The sequence below is a fragment of the Pezoporus occidentalis genome, unplaced genomic scaffold, assembly GCF_034315485.1.
Source record: "Pezoporus occidentalis ecotype Australia unplaced genomic scaffold, CSIRO_AGI_Poc_V1 ctg51, whole genome shotgun sequence".
Lineage (NCBI taxonomy): Eukaryota > Metazoa > Chordata > Aves > Psittaciformes > Psittacidae > Pezoporus > Pezoporus occidentalis.
Window position 1 is genome coordinate 2,062,475 of NW_026915847.1, and position 24,662 is coordinate 2,087,136.

A 24,662-nucleotide genomic window follows, 5' to 3' on the forward strand; every position below is an offset into this window, starting at 1 on the left:
CTTCTTTGGAGGCTTCAGATGCTGAACTGCTTCTCTAAGAGGTGCTGTACCAAACCTCATCAGTATTTGCTGCTCACAAAAAAAAAACCTGTACATTTCTGCTGCCTTTGGTGACACTTCTGCACTGACCCCAAAAGAGCAACAAATTCAAAGGAGAAAAACAGCAGCACAAATCTAAACAAAAAGAAAGACATATTTTGACAGAGTCCAGTTAATGAAAACATGCAAAGTGCAAGGACAAATAATGAAAAAATTAGGGATCATTCAATCCCCACAGAAGCAGTCTCATTGGCCTGACCACCTTAGACCCAAATTAAAAAATTACATATAAAGTTTATCTTTTATTCTAGAAGAATTTGCTTCATGACTCTGAAGACAATACTTTCTTGAAAGTCCTGAAAAAATTAACTGATGCTTTAAAAAATATCTGTCTTTCCTCCGTTTGTGATGATATGCTTCACTTCCAGATATAATAAAGTCCTTAATACTGGCTTTTATAACACCGTGGAAACCCAGCTACAATATTTTGTATTGTGATTCTGTGTGCTAAAGAAACTATACCTGGAGTTAGAATCCCTGTGCATATCACAGTCAACAAGCCTTAGGATTTTCCTTACATGAAATAAGCCTTGTAAAATTGTGGTCATTGAATCAGGTTTCAGAAGCATTTCTAAACTTTAATGTCCATGACAGGAAAATAAAGCAACACCCAGTTATATCTACAGAGCCCATTTATTTCCATAAGTTAACATTGCCTCCATTTAAGTTTTCAAGTAATGTGGCACAACAGGAATGAATACTTGGAATTATACAGTTGGTACTGAAAACCTGGCACCCACAGTAGCAGTGTTCAGGTGTTTTCGCTTTGGACTAGCTCTGGTGGGATCCTGTGCACTCAGCATCCATCAGCAGAGGAGTGTGTTAGTTGCAGTCCTGGAGGGCATCATGTAGTTTATTTTTATCAGAGAGAAGTGCAGTCTGTATACTTTGAAGATGCTCCACGATGACACAGGCTAAACTCTGGAGAACTTGGATGGCAGGAGATGGCATCAAAAGTAATATTTTACCCAAACATAAATACTATGAAACACATGCACTGCCAATATAAAAATCTCTCTCAAAATGTTTGCTTAAAAAAGTTTCAAATAACATTTTAAGTTACTGTAAACAGAAAACATTTTAAGAAAAAAGTGTTTGCAAGATGTTTTCTGTGTCTTAAATTACCACTTTTCTACAGAATTAATTACTCACATTTCTCTACTTCTATGAAATTCCACCATAGAAATACAAGAAAGAAAAACATGTATAAATTTAAGGCATTTTCCTGTACACCCTTAAAACAGTTGATATTTTGGATATATACAACATATATACAATACACAGTCTCCCTCTACTGTAGTGGTATGGCTACTAGTTGTACTTTTCTCCCAGTTTAGGAAGTTTAATGTTGCTTAGTTCCATAAATTTTTCCTTGAAACATATGACTTACTGACAGCATACAGCTCAAAAAGTAGTGCATTAAATATTTAAGCATTATATTCTTGATAGAGTGATAACAAACCTTAATCTTAAGGTTGAGTAGTCTGACTAACAATATAAAACTGAATTTCTAAGCATTATAAATCTTTTCATCTACAACTGTTTTTAAAAAAGAGTAAAATGAGCTCACATTTGAGCCAAATTTCAGCTTGAACATCATTCTGAAGATGAATTTCATTTGAGTTTATCAGTTTTCATGGCCTTTCTCTGTTTCTGCTGAGATAAAACTGCAAAGAAGACATTGGCAGAGCACCTTTTCCTTGGTGTTTCAGAGCCCAGTTAATTGGAGTGTGCTCGAATCTCAAGCCCACAGATTAGGCAAATATCCTACTCAAATCAACAGATCTGTTGTAGCTTGCCTATACCTTATTCATAAAAAGGTATTTCATTTATTGCCTTGTCTATACAGTATTCTTAGTAGTAACTATTATTTATTTCTGCCCACTGACAATGATATAAAACTTTAAAATCAGTTTTGCCTGACTGATAACTGAAGGTCCACAAGCTTCCCGATAGAAAATACTCATATAGCAACGGAGGCTGCATCTAAATGTTTTCACTCATTTGGAGGTGATTACTCATTTTCTGTATTTCCTATACATACGTACACAGAGAAACCTTGGCTAAACCAGTCACCAATTCCAGACTGGTAGTAACTTTAACATGTATAAAATCAGTCCCCAGGCTAAAATCTTCCTGCTTCACTGTCAGGAATACTAATTCTCAGATGTTCCTATCAGGTATAGCAGAACAACCCTGGAATGAAGAAACTTGTCACCACAAAGGTGTGGAAACAGTTGTGCTTCTGCATCAGCATGCTGGTGCTCCAAGTGAGCCAGAAGTTGCCAAATCGGGCTACCAAGTGGAGTGATGGGAAGAACGCTAGTAAGTGAAACTCAGCAACTTTATCTCATCCTTTCTCTGAAGAGAGTCAGGCTGTTCAGGGACAGCAAGCAGGATACATTCTTCACAGTACACGACTACTACTTACACATTACTTAAACCTATTTTCAGTGACAATGCATCTCAAAATCCTAGTCTGAAGAACCTAAGGTTTGTTAAAATATGACACTGTAACAAAAGAAATAGTGAAGAGATTAGCTCCCTCGTAGCACAAGTTCTTGCTTTCTACACATAAACCAATCATATTAAAACAAAAATTTGCAACATCATAAAATATAGGTCTGGTAATTGACTCGCTAGGTATCCATCTCAGCTGTGTCTTGTCCCTCCAGTTTGCAGAAGAAGATAAGGTGAGGGGATAAATCCCCCTACCCTCTTCCTCAGGTAGAAATGAAACACCAAGTCAAAAGCTGTACATGAAGATCATGATTTCTGGTCTTCCTCTGATGGGACGACTTCCAAGAGGATTTGCAATGTCACAGTTAGCTTGTCTGCAAAGATAAAAGCATACACATGGGAAATTGGGGTGGGGATGGAGAAGGCAGAAGCAGACAGGAAAATTATCTTAGCTGCTCTATAGCCTACTTGCACATGTGGTTCACAGTTGTTACATATACCAAGTACATATATCATTTAAAAGTCTGGTTTGATTTTTTCTTCTCTTTAACTATGGGGGTTTTTTGCCTCTGGTCCAAGCCTACACATGTACTATAATAATGGAAGAGTATAGATGCATAAACTTGTCCAAAAAAGGTCTTCATGTATTCAAAACCTTTCTTAAAGCCTAACTAGTCTGCACAACTGCTTAGCTTTAACAAAGTTGCAGTGATGAAATAAAAGTCTGGAAGAGTTCAAACAAGTTAATTCAGGTGTGCCAAAATCTGCCTCAGAAAAAAAAAAGGAAGAAAGAAAGAAAAATAATGCAGAAAACTCTGATTACAAAGCTTCCCAGGCCTAACAATGTCACACATCCAAAGCCACTTCACACTGTCTTTTTGTCGCTGTGGACATTTATTTCCTTCTGGTGGTTTTGGTGGAGGGTTTTTAGGGCACTGATTGATAAATGGCACAGTTAATTTATCTACAGAATAGTAAACCAGCATTGTCTTACCACTGCTTTCACTTACCACTTTTATCTTAGTAACTCATTTTAAACAAGCAGGAATTATTGTAAGACAAAGTTCTGATATTCCTTGTCTAGCTCATCATCAGTGTAAAGCAAGGAGGATAACACAGTGCAACTCACAGAACATATGAACTGAAACTACTTTCCTGCTCTCCTGTCTAAGGCATACTCTACCACCTTTTGCTCTTCTCTCTGAAGGTCACCAGTTCAGTGCAAAGCCAGGTTGCCCTTAAACTATAAACTGATGGGGTCAGGGAGGCTGAGAGTCAACAGGGACTGCATTTTCCTCCCATCTCCCTCCCCTACCTACAGCGGGGACTTTGGAGCTGGGCTGAGCATGGCCGGGGTGAAGGGCAGGAGGAAAGCCAGCTGCAGGAATCCAGCAGGGCTTCCCCCCAGCCATCCCACCCCTGCCAGGTTTGAGCCTGAGCAAGGGAAGAAGAAAAACAGACTTTCCATCAAGCTGAGCTGTGCTGTAACAGCTCTTGGAAAAGGGCACGGCAGCAGAGGAGAAGCCTGGGCATCTCAAGAGCTGTCTGGGATTTTAAAATCCTGTTTGACAAAATGGACAGAGCCAACTGCAGCAAGACCTTGCCCTTGCTGTAGCAGGAGGTGGCTGCCATTCTTCCACTGATGCACAGAATCTTTGCTCTGTGCTGGGATTAAGCCATGGAGCAGCAATCAGACAACTTGTGGGGGGCTGCAGTGCTTGTTTGGTGTTTCATTTGGTTGCAACATACTCAGGATAAGACAGTATAAGGAGTATTTCACCCCAAAAAGTGTTCTGATCTGTACCCAGTCAGTGTATCTGTATCATGTGCTTTGAGCAGTACATAGGTTTAAGGGGCTAGTTTCACATTTGTAACAAGACAACTTAACATACCATAACAGTAACTACAACTTCCCATCTCCCTGACCTGTAAACCTTAATTTTCCCTTTCAAGAAGAAAATTCACAGTAAATGGGTCCCAGAGGACAGCCTCTAGAAAAAAAATAGACCTGGTATCTGCATAAGCACCCCATAAAACTTGGGTGGGGAAAGAAAGCAGTAATTTACTGCATCTGCATAAACTAGACATGTAATCTGCAACAGCAAAACCCTGAGATGATTTCCTGTAGAACCCAACATAATAAACCTGACAAATATAAGCAAACCAAGCTTATAACACTATGTCCTGAGGGAGCAAGTGTCATCTCTTGGTGTTTGTAAATAACCCTGAAAGAGACATTTTGTTGCATAAACAGATCTCTTTTCCAGTATGGACTCAAGCTATGAAGAAAGCAGGATTCAACTTTTGAGCTCCTTGCAATTCAATCCACTGTAAAGAAATAGATGTTTTAAATATAAGTCTAAGGTTGGGTTTTCAAAGGAGAAAGACCAAATAGAATCATTCTCATGCTGGTGCTTCATCCTTTTACACACTGATCTGCTTTGTAGGATTTGCTAAGCTTGACTTTCTTTTCATTTTTGCATTAGTTCTACAAAAAGCGAGAAAGTGGAGGTCAAATGAAGCCTGTACTAGCTGGAAATTATTTGTCCCAGCACATCTGGTGCTACAGCAAATTTTTTTTTGGAAGAGGACAGAACAAAATGTTATTCTCACTGCAAAATACCACCCAAACCCTATTAAGCCCACAAACTGTGATGTTACCTTTTGTTCAATACAGTAATTTGGTAAGGGGAATGGGCAACATAACTGCCATTAAGGGCAGTCAAAATGAAAGATGTTCAGCCTGGGAGAGGATTTTGTGGGTAATCCATTTGAGGGCTACTGTAACCAGCCTGAAACCCCTTTCACAAATATACTCATCTTCAGGCTGGGTCTTTTATCCCACTACTCATTCTGGCTGTCCAACATCCCTTTCCTCTGATCCTAGTAAAACCTCTTCTGAATATCCCGTGTAATCTTATGTGGGGCTGGTCTGTACCCATGTGTCCTTGCACCAGTGTTGTCCTTTACTTAGATAGCACATGTTCCACGTGAGGTTTATGAGCAGCAGTCATTTCTTGTACCCATATCTGGGTAGCTGAACTAATCAAGTTCCCTACAAGGCGACTTTGCAGATGGGTAGAGAGCCCCATAGTGCTCTGTTCATGCACTGAGCTGCACAGATGAAGCAATTTGGGAACAGTCTTGTTAGCACAGCGTCATGTTCAGACAAACAGGCTTTGAATCTCCTCATGGTACTACACAAAATGCTTTGTTGAAATCTAAGTAGATTGGATCTATCACATTCTCCTTTGTCTAGAAAAATCAGTTATCTTCTTAAAGAAAGTTACCCAGTTCATCTGGCTAAAATCTACCTCTTAAATTACAATCCTACTCTTTCCTGCTGTCCTTTACCTCATGTCTGGCCTTACTCTTTCATGCTTATATACACCTAATGCATATTGTTTCAAGGTTAGAATATTAAGCTTGCAGCTGCCCAATGGCTTTTCTATATCTCACAGGAGTACCTTAAGTGAATTTATCCTCACTCAATGCCTTTGAAAAATGCTCTCAGGCTATACAATGGAGCTCCCTTAACACTCACAAAATAATGCCAGTTTAATGACACCACACAGAAGGTTTATTGCTTCTTCTGAGGAAATAAAAAAAAATCTTTATATTTAACAAGTAAATATCTGTTCTGCACCACCTCAAAATTGTCAGCATCAGTTTTCAGTCATTACTGTTGTTATTTTGGGAATAATAATTGCAAAGCAAACAAGCTGTTTCACCCACTGACTGTCATCCACTGCTTTCCCCTCTGAGCCAGTAAACTGTGTCCCTTCATACGTATTACACAGGCAACAGGCCTTCTTTCTAGGAGGGGAATTTTGTGTTATCTGAAAAGCTAGAAGATTCACCTTCTGCGTCACAGCTGGCATAAAAAGCTTCACATCTACCCAGTCTACCTTAAAGAGAATATTTTTTCCATCACCCATGTAATGCAGTTCAACACTGGCATCCTGTGGCCAGAGATTCAAGCAACGATTCAAAACCTCTCAGACTTCACAGAAAATGCCAGAAATCTCCTGGGTTTGATAAGGGAAAATTTCCCAAATGTCAGGGCTGAGAAATTATAAACAGACAAAATCCCAACTATTTAATACAATGTCCTTTTGCATATAACTGTTTTCCTTTGCACTGGAGCTTTCCACCCATTCCCAGGACATTGGAAGAATTTTATAACCCTATGGATAAAAAAATTAAGATGACCAGATTGTGCTAGCCTTAAGATAACATCTTTTTCTGTAAATACTTTCTGCCCTATTGTCTATGGAGTTCCCAGCATGACTTCAGAGGAAAATTCATAGATCCTGCAATAGATAGATAGCACATAACTATGCAGCCTATATTTATAGAGAGAAAATGCATACAAAAGGTTATAGTATGATAACATACATATAAAAAACCCATTCTTTTATTCTGAGCAGCTCATTTTAAATCATCCTTTAAGACAGAAGCACAGAAGATGATATGCATTTCTGATCTGGCACCTATACAAGAAACAATTTTTAGTTGAAAACTTTCATGGCTTGAGTTTTTCTTTTGCATCAAAAGAGATTTTCTTTCAGTTTGGTTTAATAAATTATCCAACATTTCTGAAATATTTTGTCTATATTCTTGTTTCATGTTTTGAAAATTACCTCTACTTTGAAAACCTATCATACTGAGCAACAAAAACCAGAATAACAGGGAACTGTAATAAATGATAGTGACTTCTTTCTAATGTAAATGCTCCAAATAACTTTTCTCTAATACAGCAGAACTTCTACAAATGCTTTCAAAAACTTTCAGAAATGGTACAAAGATTATTCTTAGGGTAATTCAGATGTGAAATACTACAGCCAAGCTACACAAAAGCTGTTTTTCATTAAGCACAGAAACAATTTTCCACAGAGGTGTATCAAACCCAGTAGTATCTTTTGTAATTATTTTGTCAGGACCCACTGCTAAGGACAGTGTCCTCATAGCAAGCCCGCCTGCACCTGTCCCATTCCAAATACTCCACAGGTGCTTTGTCTCAGTAGCGCACACCAAGCCTATCCTGTCACTCCCAACTGTAATTTTTAAGTTTCCAAACTGATTCTCCTGAGAGTGTAATACTGTCTCTACTAGCATAGGCCAACAACCAGGGGATGGAGATGAGTGATTTAAAAAGAATTGGATGTTTGTAAGAGAGCGAGAGAAGAATAGGACAGAGGGAGAGGCATCTAGTCTTTTAAAGTCAATCACCAGGTGAAGAATAGTCTTGCTGTAGATGTATCTCATTAGTTAGTGAACACTGATTGTAACCAGCAGTGCAATGCTACAGCATGCACCAAAAAAGAAACTTGCATTTTCATCACTGCTAAGGGCTCCCTCACAACACAGGGAGCCCTGAGAAATTCCTGGAGGCAGTATGAAGAAGAGGAGTCCACCAGGGCTTACCTAGGAGGTTTTTGAACCACTTTGGCTTATTGTCCCATACAATAAAGAAGTAGTAGGCAGGAACTCCAGTCAGGGTTATTGCAAATCCAATCCCTGTATTCACTGGATCAGAGTAAAGTGACAGTGCAACCATGAAGAGGCAGGTGAAGGAAAACAACGCTGGAATAAATAGAGGTACCTGAAACATAACCACACAAAGAACCATTACTTTACATTGACCTTGCTACTGAATGACTGTGGCTTTTAATGTTCCATTAAATGTAAATTGGATAAAACCCAGCAGTACAGGATAGTTCCGGAGAAATACAGGCATCCAGAACATGGACACAAAATGTCAGTAACTGAAGAAACCAAGCTATGCTGAGTGTTACGCAGTAAGTACCACAGAAGTCTTTTAATTACACACTAAAACACTGCAGTGTTTTACACCCTCGAAAATGTAAGGGCTGTAAATAAGTTACTTTGCAAAAGTCCTTTCTCTAATCCCCCAGTAGATAAGTAAGCAGGTCTAACCTCAGTAAAGATATCCTCTTTGATAATTACCTATTAGAAAACACTTTAAAACACAAGCAGGAGCTCAAGTCACCTTTTAAAACTATTAAGAACATATTGATTTTCCTCCTAAGGTAAAAATTAAAATCTAGAAAGAAGAGAGTAAATTAGACACTAATTTGACCAGTGATAAAGATTTTTGATAACATTATGCAAGTGGTAGCTACTGAAAAAAGCACTTTCTGACTGTATGACTGGTAGTATTGCCAGTGTTGAAAGTAGAAAAAATAAAAATATCAGATTAATTCTTTCAATTTTCAAGAACATCACTACAATCACTATGGTAGCACCTCTCTGAAGGAAACACCTGGAGGCATGGCTGAGATGTTTGGTATAACGGAGAGCTGGAGAATTCCTTGGAGAGTACTCTCCTCATTTCATGCCTTGAAGCATTACTGTTCCTCTTTTGTGGACTGTCAAAACCTTTTTTTTTTATTTTTAATCAAAGTAAAACAGCTAGCGCTTTTGACCTTATTTACAGATATACATACAGGAATGCAACACTGCACATTCCTAGTTCTTCACAAAACAAGCATCTTGACAATACATAAACAGGGATAGATTCCTCCATTTTTTTCATGATAGACATTATCTTTACAAATACATACAGGACAACTTACTTTGTAAGATGTTACTTCAAATAAGCAAGAAAAATGGCAGAACCAAAGCTAAAACAGCTACTGTTCAATGGGCCAGACTATTAGCACTTTCAGGGTTCACAAAAACTGTGTTTGCAAATCCATTGCAAGTCCCAGACATCATATTAATAGCATTAACAACTCATTTGTGCATCAAATTGGCATATTGGATAGGCAATGAAATAAATGTTTACTATTAATGCTTATGCTTAACATGAATTCTGGTGGCAAAATTATTCAGGCCTTTATCAAAGAAGAGATTAAATAGAGAACTGGCTGAAAATCAAGGTGGCGCATGTAACCCCAAGATTTGCAGTTTGAATGCTATGGACTACACAGGACTAGAGGCATTTTCAAACAGCCTGAATCACATTGACTCAGTGCAGGAGATAGGCAAAACTAAGCAATTCCCTTTGGAACAGCAGCTTCAGTTGCTGCCACCGAAGCACCACGCAATAGACAAGAATTATCTTTCAGAAGTGAACATAGCTGAAGAAGCACTGGGGAGCTTGCAGGAAAACACTCAGAGACCTTTCAGTGCAAAAGACTATTTTCTATTGACTCTACTTTTCTCAAAAAAAGAGCTTAGCTTTCTACATCATAAAATTCTCCTTTACTGTCTGGCCACACAATGGATAGGAGGGAGAAGGATTCATGTAAAACAGTAGAGAGTAGAGGTTACCTTGAAAGGACGAGGCATATCAGGACGTTTATATCTGAGATAAATCAACCCAGCAACTACCAGTCCAATAAAAAGCCACCTGGCAAAACTGAGGAAATTCAGGAGGCTGTAGAGATCACCGGTGAATAACATTATCATTGTGAGAGGATGCTGCAAAAGAAATTCAGAGCATAAGAGGGGGTTAGTGGATTGTTCTCTATTATTTTACAGCCACGACGTCAATTTTTTCCACAGGGACAAGTAGCACAGCCTTGTGCAGAGACACCTGAGGGCCACAGATGTGGGGCCTTCCTTTGTCATACAATCAGGTGTGTAATCAATCCAGCTGTCCCCTGAGATCACATCTGATAAATATATATCTGTCTCACGTGGCCACATATCTGTGACCAATACATATCTGTCCATTGTGTCCCAGAAAAACACATGCAGGCACACAGCCCACTGCATCACCAAAATGTTTGAGCATCCTAAGCACTGTTCTTGTGGGACCTGACAAATATATTAGCCCACTGTTTTACTTGCCCGCCACTGACACAGATGACAAGAGGAGATGAGTCTTGGTCACATCTGATTAAATGAAAGCAGAGGTTTCCAGGTGTCTTGTGGAAGGACAAAGTCTTAAAGTCCTGCAAGCTGTAACGGGAAATCTGCAAAGAGGGCACGGTAAGTGATAGCTACACACTACAGGATGACAGCTGGGCACACTGGTTTGCCACCAGCTTGTACTTTCACTGTGCCTTTCAAGCCTGGAGCGTGGACTGACTACACATCAGAAACGCAAACATTTCTAAGCAGGGAAAAGCATTAAGTTGTCACTCAGGCAACTACTGAAGAACAAGAAAGAGAGGGGACACTAGAATAAATGCATTTCCTCATTATAGAGCTGTTCTGAGAGACAAGGTCTCTGTGAGGCAGGTAAAAGCTCACATATAAACTAGTGCTGTGCCTTGGGTTAGATTATTAGCGTAGGCTACGGGGATCTATTTTAGGGTAATGTCTTGAAAAAAGCGTAATTTTTGTAGCTTGGATTAACTCTGGAGGGTAATCTGCGCTTCCCATGAGACAGCCTATGCCCACAACAACACAGTCCTCAGATTTGGGGATGAAGGAATGAATCAAATCCAACACAGCCCTTATTATTCAGCAAGAGGGATGATCCCGGCAGCCACAACCTCTCCAGGTATGTAATGAGGCAACAGGTGAAATCAGCTGCAGATGCAGTAAAACACTGGGCTAAATCTTAATGTAAGGAAAACTAACTTTTATTAATTATCTAGATTCACAGTCTCTTTGTCTCTCTCTCTCTGCCTTTTAAGCAGTGAAGACAGCAAGGATTTTGGACCAAAAGGATCAATATTTCAAATGTGGGACTCTGGATTCCAGCCTCTATTGACTTACAAAGTTCTTGGTCCTTTATGCTGATATTAAGCAAACTCCTCTGTAAAGGTCAAAGGAAATTTTACCACTGCATTATATTGGGCAAGATTTCTTCTATAGAGACTCAGCCCCCAAAAGTTTAAAACCTCAGTTATAGGCACAATAAAGCTAGAAAAGGCCACAGACAATGAAGAAGAGGTATCAAGAAATAAAAAATAACTGTGATTGCATGATTTCTTGGAGCTGTTTCACACACATCTATCAAATACCAGAACATACATACATGAACGGATCTCTTAATTACTAAGAATGTTTTTTTTTATTTAGCAAGCCTCAAACACTGAACATGCTCATTTTCTGTTTATCCTCAAGAGTTTTCTTTTCTTACAGTGTGGAGACCTTGGTAGAAGAAATAAACCAGGAAAATGTTAAAATGCAGACTATTGATGCAGAATATGTTCTGCTACTACTCTATTTGCAATAAGGCAAGAAAAAAAAATTATTATCTCTGAAGGAAAGACATCTTAATGTGGGAATATGACTTTTTCAAAGGAAATCAATGCATAGGTGCAACAGAACCAGATGCAATAGCAGAAAATGTATTTCAGAAAAAAAAAATTAAGTATTTCATTCTCCAGAAAACAATGCCTTTACGTGAAAGATATTGCTACTCCCCCAAAGCAATAAGATGCAAAGTAAATGCTTATGTAAAATGAATTCCATAAAACTTTTCACCATAATCACATTGCCTAATATTCAAAATGTGGAAGCCTCCAGTTGTATGTGCAAATGTAAAATTCAACACTTTAGCTGGCACTTCAGAAGCAAGCTTATAAGCATGTAGCTCAAAAACTGATTTAAATTCCAGTATAAGCATCTGGTCTTACTACCACAGACTCACAAGGGCACATGTGTCTTCTGCCATGGCTAGATCTCCTTACAGATGCAGAGGTTCTGTCCAGATATATTACAGTCATTAGTCCCAAAAGAAGGGCTAAACACCCATGGTTACAAAGACTGCAAGTTAAGTGAAAATCTTCAAAGCACTTTGCAAACTGAGGTTTGAGGTCAGTATTTTGACATTTTGTCCTAACATTTTACCATACAAATTAGTCTGCAATGTAAACACATGGCCAACATTTAGCTCTGCTGTTATTTTAGAACTCAGTAATAGGATTTCCACTATAATGCTGGTGTTTTTCCTTAGACAATTCACAGACTATTGCCCAGGCACACTTCTCTCATTTTTTTAATCACTGCTACACTGCACTGCTGAGGGTTCCCCTTCCATTATCTTAGTGCATAATTGTTTACACTTTTCACTATAAGGTAGTGTAATGAGCCTTTAGGGTGCTCCCAGATGCTGGTGTTTAGCTGCATTTTCAGTTAAATTGAATCCCTTTTTTGTTTGTTTGTTTAAGTGGAATTTGTTCCTCTGAAAGGGAACTAGCACATCACTAGCAGGTCCTTAGAAACAAAGCGCAATAAGACATGAATGAGGTTGTGAAGATAAGCAGACAAGTGCTACCAACAAGATTGCAAGAAGGAGATGATAGAATAAGAACAACTCCCAAATCTCATTCCTCTCTTTACTGTCCTCTGCCCTGCCCAAAGCCCACGTACACATTAATAAATGAGACTCAAGCAGTGCCCAAATTCTGTTTGAATCCTCCAGAGCAAGGCTGTAATATGAATTCTTGTGCAGGAACATTTGTTTGTATGATTTACCAAAACAATGACAGCTGGCAGAGGAGTGTGCTTGCGGACATGAATCATGGAGAGAATTTCCGGAAGGTGACCCTCACGGGATGCAACGAAGAACATCCTGGTGGGAAACAAATGTGGACAGACTTTAAATGTGCTCATTACTGCAACTAGGCAAAGCAGCTCATGAAAGTCACAGAACACAGCAGCACTTCTTAGGCTTGTTTGAGGCATTCTGAATGAAAAGACTAGCAGGAGAAGCCTATAAGCAGAAATCAAAGTCATTTCTGAAGGTGTCCCCTCCTTACTTTACACTATGATCAGTGTTTGGAATTAGTTAACATTTTTCCTCCGATTTCCCTCCTTCACACGAAACAAAGCAGCCATTAAGTGCTATGCTCAGAGGGATCTACTTCCAAACATTTCAAAGGGTTTTAACTATAAGAGTCAAACTCAGCAGGAACAAAGTTGAGAAATAGACCCACATCTGGTAACCACTGTAGTCATTTTTCACTTCCTACTAAAGGAATGAATCCTACTGTCCTATCCTCTAACTTCCTTGCTTCAAGTGTATATCCTGTGCCCTTTACCTCCAGTAATATTAGCTAATGCTTACCTGGAGACTGCAAAAATGCCGCCATTCATAGATCCAAAGCAGGAGAGAGCAACAAATACTGGTACAGCTAAAGAAAAGTTTCCCATCAGTCGTTCAGCAAAGGTCTGTTAGAGGAGAGAGAGAAACACAGTGATTTTTCCTAAAACATGAGAATAATTTTTATCTATTAACTAATCACTAATAAGTATGATAAGTTCTAGTCATACACCTTTTCTATATCCCTCACTGAAAGTTGCACTGTGCCTTTGTTACCTCTTATTTTATGTTGCGAACACTACTGGTCTCCCACCCTTACTCCTGACTGTGTAGAAAATAGTCAGTTGAGGCAATGCTGTGGTGGTCCTTTTTTTTGTCAGTTTAGACCATTATGACTCAAAAAAACCGAAGACCTAATCTGAATGGATCACGGCCTGATCTGCTTACCTAATAATTTTGTCCTACAGTCTTCACTCAGGTGATACTACCAAGTGGTACTGTCCATCCATTCATGTTTTCTTTTTTTTTTTGTTCTAGATTACCAGAAGAGCCTTAATTGGAGTCTGAGGCACCACAGCAGACATGCACAAATTTCTTCAGGTTTGCAAAATGTTTTCTTTCTAAATCTCTCATGAGCTACAGAATTTGGTCATTTTAAATGCCACGTCGATTGAAATAGCCACAGACAGTACCACTACTGGAAAGTAAATGGAAATTTTTATTTCCTCATTGTGAGTCAGATACTGTAAATATGAAAATCAGTGTCATCACCACAATTCAGCAAGAACAATCAAAGCAATAGTGCCAAGCCAGGTTGTTTTGCAACTCCTTCCCAAATGAACTTCAGTGTTCACAGCAACCCCCTTCCTAAGTACTCCAGATGCACAGTTGCAGAGACTTACAAGAAGCAAGACAGCTTCTCGCTACAAAAAACAGTTCAGAACTCCCAATTCCACAGGTATCTGTGTTTCCTGCTTCCCATTAGTTTGGCCTACAGTTTAGCACAGAATTATTCAAGCATTCACTTGACAACAAAATTTAAGTCCTATTGACTTTGTTTTATCAGGTAAATAAATATGGTTTAACATTACTATGAATGCTAACTATGGCCTTAAGTGCAACCCCACTCAACCAAAAACCAGAGTAATTTCACCAGGATGCTATTATACGGTGTAAAAGAGGAACCACAGAAAAGCCTGATTGTATGTGTCCCCCCGATTTTTTTTTCCCCAAGAAATAAGAATACATCAACAAACACAACTGCAGCAGGGATATAGCTTTGTATTTTTCTTCTGTAACTTACCACTGCTACAGCTTTTGAAAGGAGCAATTCCCCAGCACTGATTGTAGTGAAATAAGCCACGTTTGTTAACACATAGCCAACTGTGACGATAATCATTGAAATGCATATTGCGAGGGGTATGTTTCTGAAATACACAAGGTAGCTCATTATTTTGTAATCTGGTTGCTATTCCCTGAACATGAAACAAATAACATGAGAAGAAGCCACTAATGATGGTGAATGCACATTTGGTGATCCTGAAATACCATAATTGAAAAGTACCAGTAAAAAAATAACATCTAAACAAAACCATCTATATAGAGCAAATAGGTTTATAATGAAGAGGTGAGAAACCATTTGAGGAAGGAGTCCTTTGGGGACACCAAGAGGTTGTGGTCCCCATACTTCCCATGCAAGAAGTATTGCCGATTTGAACTGCCTACCCATATAGACTTTCAAGCTGAGCCCAATGGGAAGGCATCAGGCATCAGTGCTTGAACCAGCAATAAAGCACATGACAGACACAGGTGATCCAGCTCTCTATCAGGAGAGCAATCACAATAACATCTACAAAAACCTACTACCACTGAGTGAGTGCCCAGCTGGAGGTGGTTCAACACCCTGCCCTGGATGCCAAAACGTCTAACATTTGGAATTCTGCTCTTTCCTCTTCTGCGCAATTCCACCCTTGCACACCTTATCATATCCCAGATATCTCTATACTTTTTATGGATACATGAGGGCGGAATATGACACAGAAGTAGGAAAAGCATAAATTTGTACTGTTAGTACACCAGAAACATTACCGAAGAGAACAAACCTAACATTTTAGCTAAAAAACAATAATAAATAAGAATGTTGAACTTGTATAGAGCACATCCTCCCAGTCAGCAAAGCAGAAAAGCAGATTTCTATTTTCAAAAAGAGGAACAGAGACACAGTGAACTCGTCCGAAGCTACACTGCCAGCAAACGTTTGAGTTAGGGGAAAAAAAAAACAGATGCTTCAAGGCTTACGCTAGTCTCTTTTCCCTTGATATCATTGCTTGATATCATTGATACCTGCATTGTACCAAGAAGAGACTCAGAGCTGAAACCAATGTTCAGTCCTTTAATTCCAAGGCTGAGAGATGCAGTTGGAAAGACACTGCATGTGTACTCCCTCTGAGGAGAGCTGATCGCTCCTGCTTCACAGCTTGTTCCCTCTGGCTATCTACATTAAGACAGCTTTTGAAGAGATGGAGAGGTTGCCATATGTAAAGAACCTTATTGTGAAGGTCACCCCATCAGGTGGGAGGAGAGACAGAATGAGGAATTCTGGTGTCCCAGAAGAGACTGCAAGCACAGTCCTAAAGGACTATTGCAATTAACTCAAAGGAAAAAGTGTTTTGAAATCCAACCAAAGATGTGTTATTTTCTGGTATTTTTCTCAAAGAAACACAGCTAGGTCTGAATTTAAGGATTCTCTTGGCTATCAGTCATTTCTCAGCAAAATTCTAATTATGCCTGTACAGAGCTGAAAAGCAGTGCTAAATGGAGACTAAAATAAAGTGGGACAGTAATGCTGTCGCACACCTTGCCTATGAAACCATGATGTCAAATACTGTCACTAACCCAGACCCACAGGTAGGTAAGAGGATCATACCATATTGCAGCACTAAATCTGGGTAGACAGAATGATTCTGCATTAACCCATTGCTACCTCACACAGTCTTAGATGAAGAAGCTGGAAGGAGGGAAGCCAGTCAGCTTGTAGGATGTGTTCGTTGATGAAAAAGACAACAGCAAGGACCACAGCAAACAGCCCAGAACACAAGTGCTGTATTTCTAGGAAAACCACAGAGTTGCTGACTCAAGCAACATTGCAGAACTGCATGTTGATATATCTGCAGAAAAAGTTTTTGTAGGTCAGTTGCCAGATATTTTGCAACTAGTTTGGTTAAGCTCATTACTTGACCTGGGTGTAAATTAAATTCAATCCACTTGGCATCTGATTCAAGGTATGGATACATGGTTTTAAAGCCTCTCAGAACAGAGATTTTAATTATATCTTGTGCATCATAGCTTCAGCCATGAAGCTATTGGATAAATCAGCACTTACTAAAACCTTAAAAAAATATTTCCAGTCAAAGATATCAAACTTGTACTATTTTCACAAATACTGTTTAATGACTGAAACCACACTGTTGAATTTAACAAAATTTTTCTATTCTGACTCTTACCTAGCAGCTGCTTGTACTGGAATAAAACCTGTAATGCTATTACCAATAAAGATTACCTCCTTTCCTTGGAGGACCACTGTACCAATTTTTTTGTATTTTAGATATTCTCCTAAACTTTCAAATCTTTTCTCCAAATCAGGAAAAATCATACCTAACTTCTATTCTCCATTAAACTGTCTCTATCGATGCAGATTTAACCTTTTCACTTCTGTATCCTATAAGCCATCCCATAAGCCATGTTTCTGATATAATGTAAATTTACAACTGCCACACAGCTAGACAGGAGATGTTATGGAGAACAGCATTACTCTGTGAAACTGGTACCTTTCTAGGTCTGAAGTTTTAGCCTAGAATGTATTTATGCTAATTTGGTTTTTAGGAAAGCCTGCTGGAAAGGGTATTGAAAGTATTTGAGAGGTGGTGTGGTTTAATCCTGGCCAGCAACTAAGGACCATGTAGCTGCTTGCTCATGCTAACTCCTTCCTGGTGAGATGGGTAGGAGAACTGGAAAAAAGAAAAGTAAAATTTGTGGACTGAAATTGATTAACAATCAAAATAAGCCAAAGTAAAATATAATAATAATACAAATAGTACTACTGCTAATAATAATAATAATGAATAATAAGAAAAGAGGAATAAAACCCAAGCACAATACAGTTGCTCAACACCCACTGATGCATATCCAGCCCCACCCGAGCAATGATCAGTCCCTTCTGTGTGACTCCCCCCAGTTTATATCCTGGGCATGACGTGCTGTGGTGTGGAATACCCTTTTGGCTAGTTTGGGTCAGGTGTCCTGTCTCTGCTTCCTCCTGGCTTCCTGTGCCCCTCCTCACTGGCAGAGCATGAGACCTAAAAGTCCTTGATCAGGGTTAAGTGCTACAGAGCAACAACTAAACCATTGGTGTGTTACCAGCACTGTTCCCAGACTAAAGCCAAAACACAGCACTGCACCAGCTACTAGGAAGAAAATTAACTCTATCCCAGCTGAAACCAGGACAAGAAGTTAATAAAAGCTACTGCCCTTCCTAACATGCTTTTTAACACAGTTTGACCCTTTAAAGTCAGCTGGTCATAGAAGACCCGTTTTATGAACTGTAAGCAATTATATTCCAAACCAGTGAAGTCAAACACCAGGAAGAAACCAAGTAATTAGGCACTGTGGAATCTTTTCTTCTCTTCCTAGGTGACAGAAAGCAAGAAGGTTTCTAAATACAGACTGTGCGTGATTCTTCACTCTATTATCCCAGTGCCGTGCTGCTGGGTGTCTGCAGATGTCAGAGGTACAGAACCAATGCATTGAAACAGAGAAGGGAGCCCTTTTTAATGCTCACTGCGGCAGTAACATTCATGGAGTGTGTGGTGGCATAAATGACAGTGCAGCTTAATACCTAGCCTTCCTTTTTTTTTTTTCCTTCATTTTTCCCTGGAAAATCACAATCAGAAGAAGATGAAGCAAAGTCATGGAATTTAATAGTGTCTGAGCTGCAAGCCCACAAGTGGCAGCTCAGTCCAGAACATGAGGTTTGAACATACTGGAGGGCAGAGGAAGGGGGAAGCAGTGATCTAATGAGGAGAACTTTTGCTGCAATAAACAAATAATAATTGCTCATTTTTGAAGTCAGCCATTGCTGAGACCCATATTAGCATTTACAAATACATGGAATCAAGAGGTGCTGTAATGAATTCTACCCCTTTTGCCTCTATTTCTGACTTTGATTCTGTCATGGCAGGTGGCCAACTTTTGAATCCTCCTTTTCTCTTAACAGATAGGCTAGATTGTAATTTTTTCACCTGTTGACATGGTGAGAACCATTTGATCCCTTCAGTATAATGGGCTGTACTGTATGCTGCTTTTTACATGGAAAACATGCATTCCATATAAGTAAATTTATATCAAAACATACTGCTTTGCTCTCCAGGTTTCAGGATTGTTACAGCTCACAGAGTGACTAGCTAGGAAGGGTGAGAGATGTAGGTCAGGCTCTGGAATGCGGCACTTACTAAGTCAAGCCTATACATCTTCTGTCCTCGCAATGAGGTCCTGGGAATATTAAATTACCAGGTCTCTCTTGCTGCTTTCTGTATTGTATTTGTTTGTTGTTGTTTTTTTTTTTCCAGTGTCAGGTTATTTGGATAAATTTGCACTTGTGAATTCTTCTGCCCAGCATTTGCCCTATGGGTAGTGCAGTGGATGAATAGATTTTTTTAGGAGTGACAAATCTGGAAGGAGTTCCCTTTGAAAACTGTTTAACAGATTGCAAATGGTGAATAAATTATCACAGAAGGGAACTTAAAAAGAATCTTAAAATTCCTTTGGTGGTAAATTTTCAGCTAAAGAAATATAGCATATACAGATCCATGCTCACAAAAAAGCAAGCAAATCCCTGCCAGGAAACCATGTGAAGTAATTAGGACTTTTTCTCTCTCTCCTTTTTTTTTTTCTTTAATTTTAATTATAACAAAGTATCTTTCACAATTTCCATATCACAGTAAAGATGTGGCTTATCTCACTTAATGTTACCAGTAATTAATTGATTTGTTTAGACCTTCTTACTTACGTTTCCCATCTGGGTCCCACTGACACAGCTTTTTCCGGGACAGTTAACTCAGACTAAACATTTGTAAAACCTGGCTTTGAAGTGGATGCAAGGAAATTATTTTGGCACAGCCTCTAAACAACAAAGGATGCAGTGACAATATGTTTCATCCTTGTGAACTCAGTGGGGCATATTTGACTGTGTGCTTGTCGTTTCACAGAAAGAACAGCCCACAGTGGTCACAGCTCTTAGAGATCACTGTTGTTATAAAAGTTGTCATTAAGCTGGGATATGAGCTGTAGACATCTGGGAACGTTCCTCAGCTGATTTATTGGCATTGTTGTTCTTATTCCCAGGTTCTCACTCTGGCTTGCTTGCTTTCTTCCTTCCTGCCCTCCCCCATCCCTTGGTCTGCTTTGTTTTTTCTCTCAAAAATGTCTGTAGGAGGTAGATCAGTCTCAGAGCAGATTATCAGAAGACCTATGATTCTGAAACACCAAAGGTCAAATCCAAAACCCAGTGGATTATCCTGATTAACTGAACCCTGTGCCCTAGCTCTGGGGCAGGCTCTAGAAGAAGGAAATTTGCTTTAAAGCTGTATACAGCAGAGCTTGGCAGTGCATTTCTTCCCTGTATAGCCATGGGATGGGCTAGCTGTGTTCCTAAAGATGAATTTCTTTGTGATGGTAGACACCTCAGTGATTCTTTCAGAGAAGCAGAAGGTAGGTGTGCTCTTTCTTTAAGCTGTTGCAGTTCTTCATTACAATTGCTTTGTATATAGGGCAGAAGGGGAATATTTGGTTTCGAATTGTAGTTAAATCTTAAAAAGCATGGAGATTCAATTATAATCAACATTCAGAGGTTTATAACCTACCCTAGCTGTCTCTCATCTGATTTTATTAAGACTTTTAAATTGCATTGCTATTTTCCCGATTCAGGCTACCTCAGTTATTTTTTTTCCATTTTGATACTGATTTTCTTCAAAGTTCTGGGAGAAAGATGAATATTGCAAGAGACTTCCATGGAAGTGGCTTCCCCTTCTACACAAGGAGCAGCCTGCTTGAATATCATCTTGGCAGTAATGCATGAGACAATCACAAATCATTGTACAATATTGGGTCTAATATCAGCACCTCAAAATTTACTCAAAACCAACTGATTGGAAAAGAGTTTTCTCAATTTTGAAATCTGTTGAGATTACATTCCAAGAGGAAATGCAAAAGGAAAGAACTGCCCTGCAGTAACCAGTAGCCACTTCAATGAAGTTCAAGTCCTGGGCCTTATTTAAGTAAATAAAATATTGCAATCTCCGATACCAAAAAAAAAAAAAAAAAAATTTATTGGAACACATATAATGCTATGGATTTTAAGCAATTGGCCATTCTGAAGGCTTTACCAGTTGGACAAGATTTACGTCTTGATTCTAAAATTTTTTTCCTAAGAAATGCCACACTGAAATGGGTCAAGCTTTTCATCAGAAGTTTTAACTTCAGTGAATAAAAATCTTAAAGTAAATTTCTTGCATTTTCTGATTACCTCTAGTCTAAAACTTTCTCCTTCTAGGCAAATCCTCCCAGCTGAAGTCTCAAGCAGAAGTAGTTCTGTCAACAGCTTTGAGAGACTGAGAATAATTGTTATGCTCACAAGGTGCAATTTGCTTTAATTTAATAGAGATTTAAACCTGGTTGTATTCACATCGTGTACCAAGTCAAGTTGGCAAGACAGATCTCCCCAGTGCCGTATCATTTACGTCATAGCCCGAGCCCTAACTTGTGAAGCCAATGCTTTTTCTGAAACACCTTTCTTCAAAGAGCAGGATGGATTCCTCTGAAACTTGGACTACCAGCTAGAGAGATCTCTTATATTCAAGCAGGATCCTGAATCTTTTCACATGGAGTGCAGAGCATTCCTGGCTTTCCCAAGGAAAACTAAGCCAACAGAACAAACACTAAAGATGGTAGCTAAATCCACAAAGGATTTTCAAGGTCACAACACTGTGTTACTCACTCTGTCTCTGCTTGACCATGCATATTTCTTGTACAGCAAGCATGTGAGCATTGTTAGGAGCCAGAAAGCGAGCACAAGAGGCAACACACATAGCTGCTGGAAAAATATGTAAATTAAATGGGGGCCTAATTTTTAAAAATAGCTCTTTAAAAAAGAAATAGAACACAGACTTGAATCATAAGATATAAATTATCCCCTGTGACTTCTCAGTCATGTCTTTGATAAACCACTTCCATATGTCCATCAAGTGCCAATATTCAACATCACCTCACTTCAAAATAATTGTACAAAGTTTATGACCATTACCCAAAGACATATAATCAAACCTGGCTTTAATTTTGCACTGTAATTTGTCCCCAAGCCACATTCCTCCCCAGGACCTAAAGGTCCCAAGGACCTAAGCTGGCTTTCCTTTCCCATGGAAATAGTCAAGCCTAGCCACCCCTGCCTGCAGTTGAGCTTGCCCCAGGGAGCTCCAGTATGCTTATTATCAGACAGTTTAAGAGGTTTAACTGGGGAACAGCCAGGTGCCTGGAAATATAGGCAGCAGCTGAGCAGGATCTGTAGCAAAGGATCTGCATTTAGCACTTCAGAACCTGAATTGACAGTAAAGATGTTCAGATAAAAATGCTCATTTGTGTAGGGCATTGCAATAAAGGTGTGGTTTAGGCTGGACCAGTAACTAAAAAGCGTCTCCACATTCTTTAACAAAAGCTTGCTTTTAAAATGCAGCACAATCTAAATTCAGAGGATTCAAATGCAAATCTATTGTCACTCCTGGGTCTGAAGAATGACTTGCATGCTTTTACTCAACATCAGCCTTTTGACATCCTCCCTTTATTTATTTGCTATTTTTGCCTATATGGCTAAGCGACACTTTTGAGTAATGCAAGGGATCAGGCTGGAGAGGCTGCTATCATTCCAAAAACGAGCTGCTCAACTTTGGAGCCTGGGAACAAGAAGCGTGAATACAGAACACCTCACTCAGCTCTGGTGGAGGGTACAGGAGGGTACAGCCCCACAGCTGAACTTCTTAAGAAGCACTGCTGGTAGCATATTAATGATTCTTTACGGTATCAAGAGAAGACATATTCTTAGGTGCATAAAGGGATGAAGGCAGGAGCCTGTGTCTCTGTGTGTGTGCATGAAAGGAGTCAGGTTTCTTATACTTGTTAAATTCCTTGACATTTAATTTTGAACAAGAGAATTTCCACAATGCAAAGGATCATAAAGGAACAATTTGTTGCTGTATGTTATCACTGATGTTTCAGCGTGAATGAAAATTGCACCATTCGGTGATGAAAAGAGCAGCTACTTATAATAAGGAGCTCCATGGAAACTGAAATATCATTTACTAAGACAGACTCTTCTTCTGAAGGAATTCAGAATGAGAAAAATGGTAATGGTGGTTGCCTTGAAGCATTAGTGTTTTAAAATATATAAAAGGCTTTAAATGAAATTAAAAGGAGATGTCTTAACAATACTGCACTGCCATGAAGAGGGCTGTCTGGCAGAAAAAGAGTTCTCAGCAGAAACCATGGAAATAAGGCTTTTGCTAAGGACAGCCTAGCAGTCTGGCTACAGCTGTGGAACAACCCATATAGCACACAGAAATAACTCTGTAAGAAATGACTAGGTTCTGACACAGAAATCTAGAAAACTCCAAGTTTGAGCTGAAATATGCCTTTGTAGCATGTCATAACCAGAGGCACTTGAATGGAGCTCAAATGGGAACTTTTCCCCTTTTATTACCTTCAGTGCTTTGAGAAAGGAAATATCAGTGAGCTGAAATCTGCTTGCTAAAACTTCATAATGTTTGAACTACCATCACATGCATAAAGGACCATATCCAATTTCAGGGGGGGTTGTGCTTTTGGTTTCTGGTTTCTTTTAGGGAGTGTTGAAGTAAAGTCATGAAAAGAACTATACAAAGTCTTCAAAAATATTTTTTTTTTTTTTAAAGGCTGGTGGTTTTGTGTCCAACCTGAAAAATCCTAAATATAACCCTTAGAGAACTAGTACTGAAACCGTTCTGCAAGTCAAGCTCCTGCTAGTTTGGATAGTGACATGAAATAGCCAGAATTATTCATCTTTTTCAAGAATCTTGGACAAGATGGTCAATGAGACTTGGGATTTTAAGGATGACTTATCTTTGCAATGGCACACTGCTCAGTGTACCCTCTGTCCACGTTGCACTACTCTTCCATGCTACAATCATAAAATGAAAGTGATAATCATGGTTTACACAAAATTTACTGCATCATCTCTTATTCTGACTCAAAGTCAACACATTAAAACCCATATACTGGTGCTATTGAAAAGCCCTACATTCTGGCACTCCATAGCACACAGTCCAGTACCACCCTCCCTGACGCCTGCATTTGAAAGCAAGCCTAGAGAAAACACAAGCTCTGTAGAACAGGACAAGTTTATGTGTTAGTTTAGCAAAAGCAAGCTTGCAAGGGCTTGTTTCAGTAACCAGAATAAGCACAAAGCAGATGGCAGGATTTGGGCCACTGTGGGAGAAATTACTTTCTTAAGAGTAATAAAAATATGGAATTCATTGAACTCCAGGGTAGCTACTCTAAGACAGCATCCCGACTATGACAACGGTCAACATCATGCCCAGGTGGACTAGAGCTGGGACCCACTTGTGTCTGGGATAATCTGCAACTAAGAAAAAAACTCTGCTCATGACCTTCATAAGCACCAATCAAGACTCCTAAAGGGATTCTGCTTATTTTTCACATCTATAGAAATATTTTTTCCTTAGAACCACAAGAAGCTCATCATCTAATGGTGTTTTGCCCAATTAAAAGGAATTGCATGGTCTTCTATGCTCTTTGTGGATGAATATTTATTTTCTTCTGTTTTTTTCTTAGCAGCAGGTTTTTTGCTGTAATAAAAAGATATGAAAATCAGGAGCACCTGTCATTCCTTCACTGTAGGATGAATCTAATTTTTCATTTCTCTAAAATAACCCGCACAGAAGCTAAACTTCTTGTCATACTAGGTTGCTCTTATTCTCTGTTCGTTCTCATGATCTATGGAGGAGGTCTCTCCATCACTGTTAGAACTCTT

General features: G+C 39.1%; 1 protein-coding gene across 2 annotated transcripts in view; it reads right to left on the reverse strand.

Moving 5' to 3' along the window:
* Positions 1-1,088: 1,088 nt before the first annotated feature.
* Positions 1,089-24,662, reverse strand: part of SLC7A11 (solute carrier family 7 member 11) — a 68,071-nt gene continuing 44,497 nt past the window's right edge. For both annotated transcript variants that reach the window (XM_062637208.1, XM_062637207.1), the window contains 6 exons: positions 14,835-14,958; positions 13,556-13,659; positions 12,964-13,060; positions 9,859-10,008; positions 7,987-8,164; positions 1,089-2,933 (listed from right to left, as the gene is read on the reverse strand). In XM_062637208.1, the coding sequence (XP_062493192.1) occupies positions 2,866-2,933; positions 7,987-8,164; positions 9,859-10,008; positions 12,964-13,060; positions 13,556-13,659; positions 14,835-14,958 (721 nt within the window). In that variant the 3' untranslated portion in view covers positions 1,089-2,865. The remainder of the gene's footprint in view (positions 2,934-7,986; positions 8,165-9,858; positions 10,009-12,963; positions 13,061-13,555; positions 13,660-14,834; positions 14,959-24,662) is intronic.